At 35.1% G+C, this 5,949-nt stretch overlaps 1 protein-coding gene across 1 annotated transcript in view; it reads right to left on the reverse strand.

Annotated features, from left to right (window-relative positions):
* Positions 1–5,949, reverse strand: part of LOC117935216 — a 19,425-nt gene that overhangs the window by 10,124 nt on the left and 3,352 nt on the right. Inside the window, exon 7 of the mRNA XM_034857356.1 lies at positions 4,013–4,075. Coding sequence (XP_034713247.1) covers positions 4,013–4,075 — 63 coding nt within the window. The remainder of the gene's footprint in view (positions 1–4,012; positions 4,076–5,949) is intronic.

Genomic DNA, 5,949 nt, shown 5'->3' on the forward strand with positions numbered 1-5,949 from the left:
CTATAAAAATGACAAACTCATCCAAAATAATACAAAAGGGGAGCTGACTATCTCTGCAGTGTCAAAGTCAGATGAAGGTTTTTATAAATGTGAAGGAAAAACGTCACCAGGTCATCGGAGTCGGACGTCAAAAGAGAGCTGGCTGTCCGTAACACGTGAGTATGATTAAAGTTTTTTTTTTGTAAGCTGAGTTATGATCTGAGATAGAAAAGTTATAACTGAATTAGACATCAGCTTAGTTTCAGCTGATTTAAATTATTGTTTTACACATTCCGCTGCATTTTTGAGGGTGTATTTGTTTGTATTTGTGTAGATGTGTGCATGGATGAGAGTCATAGTTTCTTACTCTTGGGAGATTTGTTTCTGAGGACTAATTTGACTTTTAACTCTCTGTTTCTTAAAACAACTTGTAAATCTATCTGAGAAAAGTATTATATGAATAATTATATTTGATTTAACAGGGTCCAGACCTGAAGAAATCTCTCCATTTCCTGTGCTGTTGATTGTTGGGCTGGTTGGTGGAGTTGTACTAATTCTTCTCCTGCTGCTGTTACTGTATCGCTACAGAAAGTCAAACGGTGAGATCCTTTCCTTCTGATGTCAGATTGATCTAACTACCTGTCCTGTAGTAATAATAGAACATTATGCAATACAAAATGTAATGTAACAGCAAATGTCTTTTTCACAGATTCATGCTTCAGCAGGTTGGTGCAACACTCTCTTCTCTCATTGTGAACAGCAGCACATTACATGTTCCTTATTAAATCCACTGTATTGACTTCCAGTGGTGGGTTGTAACTATGTACATTAACTCAAGTACTGTACTTAGGAACAAATGTTGAGGTACTTTGCGTCTTTCTACTTTCTACTTCTACTACACTACATTTCAGAGAGAAATGTTGTAGTTTTTATTCCACTACATTAATCTGAAAGATTTAGTTTCTTGTTACTTTACACATTAAGATTTTTGCACACAAAACATAAGTAGTTATAAAATCTGATGTTTTATTTTAAATCAAACTACTCAACAATATAACGGCTTTTGAGGGATATTTCCTCACTGAGTACTTTTGCTTTTAATACTTTAAGTACATTTTTCTGATAATTAAAAACTTTACTTTAGTAATATTTTCAACACAGAACTTTTACTTGTAACAGAATATTTTTACAGTGTGGTATTAGTACTTTTACTTAAAGGATTTAAATACTTCTTCCACCACTGTCAACTTCCTGTTTCTGGCTCAACAGGTCTCAGAGCACCAATCAGATCCCTGCTACAGACCACATGATCAACCAGGTGGAAGCTCAATACGCTTCTCTTCTCCATGGTCAGCCTCAATCCTGAATAATGTTGTCATGTATCATTAGTTCTAAGTCTAACATTGACATTTCCAGTGATCTCTTTTAAAAAGTATAGAATTCATATAATGGGATTAAAGTTATTAATATGACCATAGCTGGATTTTCAATGCTCTGCAGGTGATGCTTGTCTCTATGAAACAATTAAAGGCCCTGAAGAACCTGAACATGGTACAGTAAATACTTTTTTTTTAATTTGCCAAGACAAAAAGGACAGAAAAAGATAAACAAGACAATGTCAACAACATAATTCACAAGATACCTTAAAGACACGTATACTGCATAACACTCACGACGAAGACGGGCGGCTCTGTGTTATTGCTCTATTGTATTGTTCATATATTCTCTTATACATGCTATGTGTTTTACACAGAGGAGTACTAGAACAAGCTCATTAATGATTGATTGACAATCCCTTACGTTTAAAAAAAATATCTTTTTCAAACTAATCTAGGGAGTCTCATTGAGCTTGAAATACTCACTTGCTAAGATGGCTGAGTACTTTGTTTGATTTAGTGAGAATTACATGCAATAGTTGGGACAGTTTTATAGGCCAGCAGTGCCTTAATAAAGTTCAGGAAGTACTTTGCATGTATTATTTTAATGCATCCTTCTGATCCTTCTAACAGGGAGGAATGAAGCACCAGAGGACAGCCTTTACTACAATGTGATGATAGGATCAGCTGCAGGTAAAGTCAAGTAGAACGGACTTTACCACTTATGTTCTACATGATGAGTGTGTATTGATGCTGTGCTGCCTGCCACAATGTCTTTCTTTAACACTGGTATTGAGAGTGCACTGCAACACATACAGTAAATAGATGGTTTTAGAATTTTGGAGATTTTCATGTTTGTCTGTTTACTATACAGTATGTTGTTTTCAGACATGTTTGATTTAACAAATGACACAAATCTGATTATTAAATCTGACATTCACACCCCATCTCACAGAAATTAGCTGGCACCACAGTAGAGATGAACTCAACAGCATTCTGTAACACGAGTAAAGTGTCATAAAGCACATTTTTCCTCAAATAACCTTAAATCTCTTTTTCCTTTGGTTTTCTTCTAGATCAATAAAGATATCTGGAAAAAAACAATGGAATGGGTGACATTGTATGTTACAACATAATTTCATTGTCTCTCTGTTTTTTTTACAGCTCCTGTACTTTGAATGGATGTTCTCTCAAAAATCAGCAAAACAAATCTTGAAATATTGGTTTCAAATATGTAGGCTGCATGTGACAGTTCAGCTACACAGCCAGCATCGCTTTCATTGATGATGAACTCATTTATAATATCAGATTTAAAAATATGCTGTATATATCCTGTTGCACACAGTTCCCCTCTGTCTTTGTATTGTTTGATAGATACTGCATGTGTTTCAGGTTCACCTGGATGGATTTAGTATGTGTTATGCTTGACCATTTTAAGCATCAATAAACTTCGAGCACTAAGCCATCAGCAGGGTTTTTATTTGTCATTACCTTCTCTAAAAAAGATTTGATTCTCTAAAACACTACAAAATCATAAACAAAGTCAGAGTTGCTGGACTACAGCTGCCTCGATCTGTTAGTTTGTTTGTAATGGGTCTGTATTTTCTTAGCAAAATGTAAGTTCAAAGGAGTACTGCAGTAAGTATTTTAAATGGCTATTTTTACTCATTGTCAACCGGAATCTTGAATGAAAATAGAAAGAGGTTTTGAAATAATGTGTTACCACTGCATTCTTTTATTTCATATTATATATATGCAGTATACACACACACCCAAACATAATTTGTCCAATCCGTGTGTGTACATAATGGTCCTGTCATTTCTTATTTCTTTACCCTTCTTTGTTCAGCTTTGGTGTAAAACACCGGAGTCAAATTTCTTGTACGTGTACACATACTTGGGCTATAAAGAGTGTTCTGATTCTGGAGATGGCTTTGTTTACAATTTTACAGTTCATGTTTTTAGATTTTAGTTTTACTAAATTAATTTTTAAAAAAGGTCATAAAACATATTAAATAGGCTGTTTAAAGAAAACCATGTAAGATAAATTAAAAACACCACTGACATCGTACTGCTGAAGCAAACGTTTATTTAAGCATACAACAATCAACCAAATATTCAAAAGAAGCTTGAAGATGATGCATTTTTGTAAATTAACTGCTATTAGATTAACTGTACATAATAATGCCTGGTGTTCAGACAACAAAGGTGCACACAATGATTGCATAAAAGCTGTAAATATTATTTAAACAATGATGTTGTTATCCATTCCATAGATTTTTTTCCAGACAGATGTCTTTATTAACCTGGAAGAAAAGCAAAGGAAATAGATTTGGGGTTAAGAATTAAGATAATTAAATCATTATTGTGACTAATAATCCCAATATGCACATTATTTTAGGGGGCATTATTACCAAGAGCTGTTCCTGGTTTGACTTCAGAATAAACAGTTTCATCTGCTGCTGCATGACTGCCTGCATAGGATCGGACATTTAAATGCATAAATGGAAAATACAATTTACAGAAATTCTCAAAGCTTTTATGTACTATATGTGTAGGATTTGACAATTGCTGACTAGTGGTTGTTTGAAAAGATTATACTGTGGCAGGAAGCACTCAATAAAAACTTCAAGGGAGTCTGTTGTACTTGACCGTACCTGCAGCTGAAGCCTTCTTCACAGTCGAGTAAACAGCGCTCTCTGTTAGCTCATTATTCCTCCCTGTTAGAAGATCACATGGATGTATTAAAAGACAATCGGCACTGCTGGCCTAGAAAAGCATCTTAAAGTTCACACATTATGCTCATGTTCAGGTTCATATTTGTATTAAGAGGTTGTACCAGAATTGGTTTACATGGTTTCGTTTTCAAAAAACATATTGTTTTGTACTGCACATTGGTGCAGTTCCTCTTTTCACCCTGTGAGTTGAGCTCTCTGTTTTAGCTACAGAGTGAGACATCTCACATTTGCAGTACCTAGGTGAGCACTAATCGCCAGTCAGAAGCAGACTATGAGGGCCTGCCACATTATAACAGCATTATAACGTGTGTTACAATCTGACGCATGTACAGTATGTCACGGAAGTAAAGGCTGGACTACAATAAAGCTGTTTGGAGCAGTTTGTGAACAGAGTTTTTTTGTCGGAGATGGTTAGGCCCTTTGGGGTGGACTTTGTAAACCTATAACATGTATAAAAAAGATACATAACACAATAAAGGAAAGAGGAAAAGCCAAAAAGCATAATGAGCACTTTACCTCTTGCATGTAATTCTCAATACATAAACTGGCGTACTCACCCTTTTTAGCAATGTTTTTTAGCTCGACCACAGAATATGTGACATCCTTGGATTCTTCTGAAATGTTGATTTTTTTTAATGGATTGTAATGGATTGTCAATCAATCATGCAATCATCTTATGCTACAGTTGAATATGTAACTCCTCCGTATTAAACAAAATATTTACTGTACCATGTTCAGGTTCTTCAGGGACTTTGATTGTTTCATAGAGACAAGCATCACCTATAGAGCAGTGAAAATCAAGCTACGGTCATATTAATAACTTTGATCCCATTATATGAATTCTATAATAGAGACAACAGATCACCAGAAATGTAAATGATTGGCTTTGAGTTGATAATACATCACAACATTAGGATGAGGATTAAGGCTGACCAGGGTGAATAGAAGCATAATATTTGTGTTGAGTTCCTTCCTGGTTGATCATGTGGTCTGTTGCAGGGCTCTGATTGGTGGACCTAGTGGGCCAGAAACACACACGTCAATACAGTGGCTTCAATAAGGAACATGTAATGTGCTGCTGTTGTGTTCAGAATGAGAGAAGAGAGTGTTGCACCAACCTGCTGAAGCATGAATCTGTAAAAAAGACATTTGCTGTTACGTTGTTTTGAATTGCATAATGTTCTATTTTTACTACAGGACAGGAAGTTAGGTCAGAATAAATCTAACGTCAGAAGGAAAGGATCTCACCGTTTGACTTTCTGTAGCAATACAGTAACAGCAGCAGGAGAAGAATCAGTAGAACTCCACAAACCAGCCCAACAATCAACAGCACAGGAAATGGAGAGATGGACCCTGTTAAGATGAATATTATTTATCCTTTAATGTTTCTCAAAAAGATCTTGTGTGTAGCGTTAGAATAAGAAATGATGACTCTAATTTAAGTATAAACACAAATACAAACATACTTACAGATATTAAATGAACAAAAAAGAGAACTTACACTGAAATACACATACCATACCTTTCACTTCTAATCTAATGTTTGTATCTTTGTGTTTCATTACTGAATATCCAAAAGCATTAAATCATTTCTCAAACTAATAATTTCATCAGATGGAACTAAACCAACTTCTAATTCAGTTATTACTTTTCTGTCTCAGACTGTAATGCAGTTTAAAAAAAAACTTTAATCATACTCACGTGTTACGGACATCCAGCTCTCTTTTGACGTCCGACTCCGATGACCTGGTGACGTTTTTCCTTCACATTTATAAAAGCCTTCATCTGACTTTGACACTGCAGAGATAGTCAGCTCCCCTTTTGTATTATTTTGGATGAGTTTGTCATTTTTATAG

Source organism: Etheostoma cragini, chromosome 19, assembly GCF_013103735.1.
Source record: "Etheostoma cragini isolate CJK2018 chromosome 19, CSU_Ecrag_1.0, whole genome shotgun sequence".
Lineage (NCBI taxonomy): Eukaryota > Metazoa > Chordata > Actinopteri > Perciformes > Percidae > Etheostoma > Etheostoma cragini.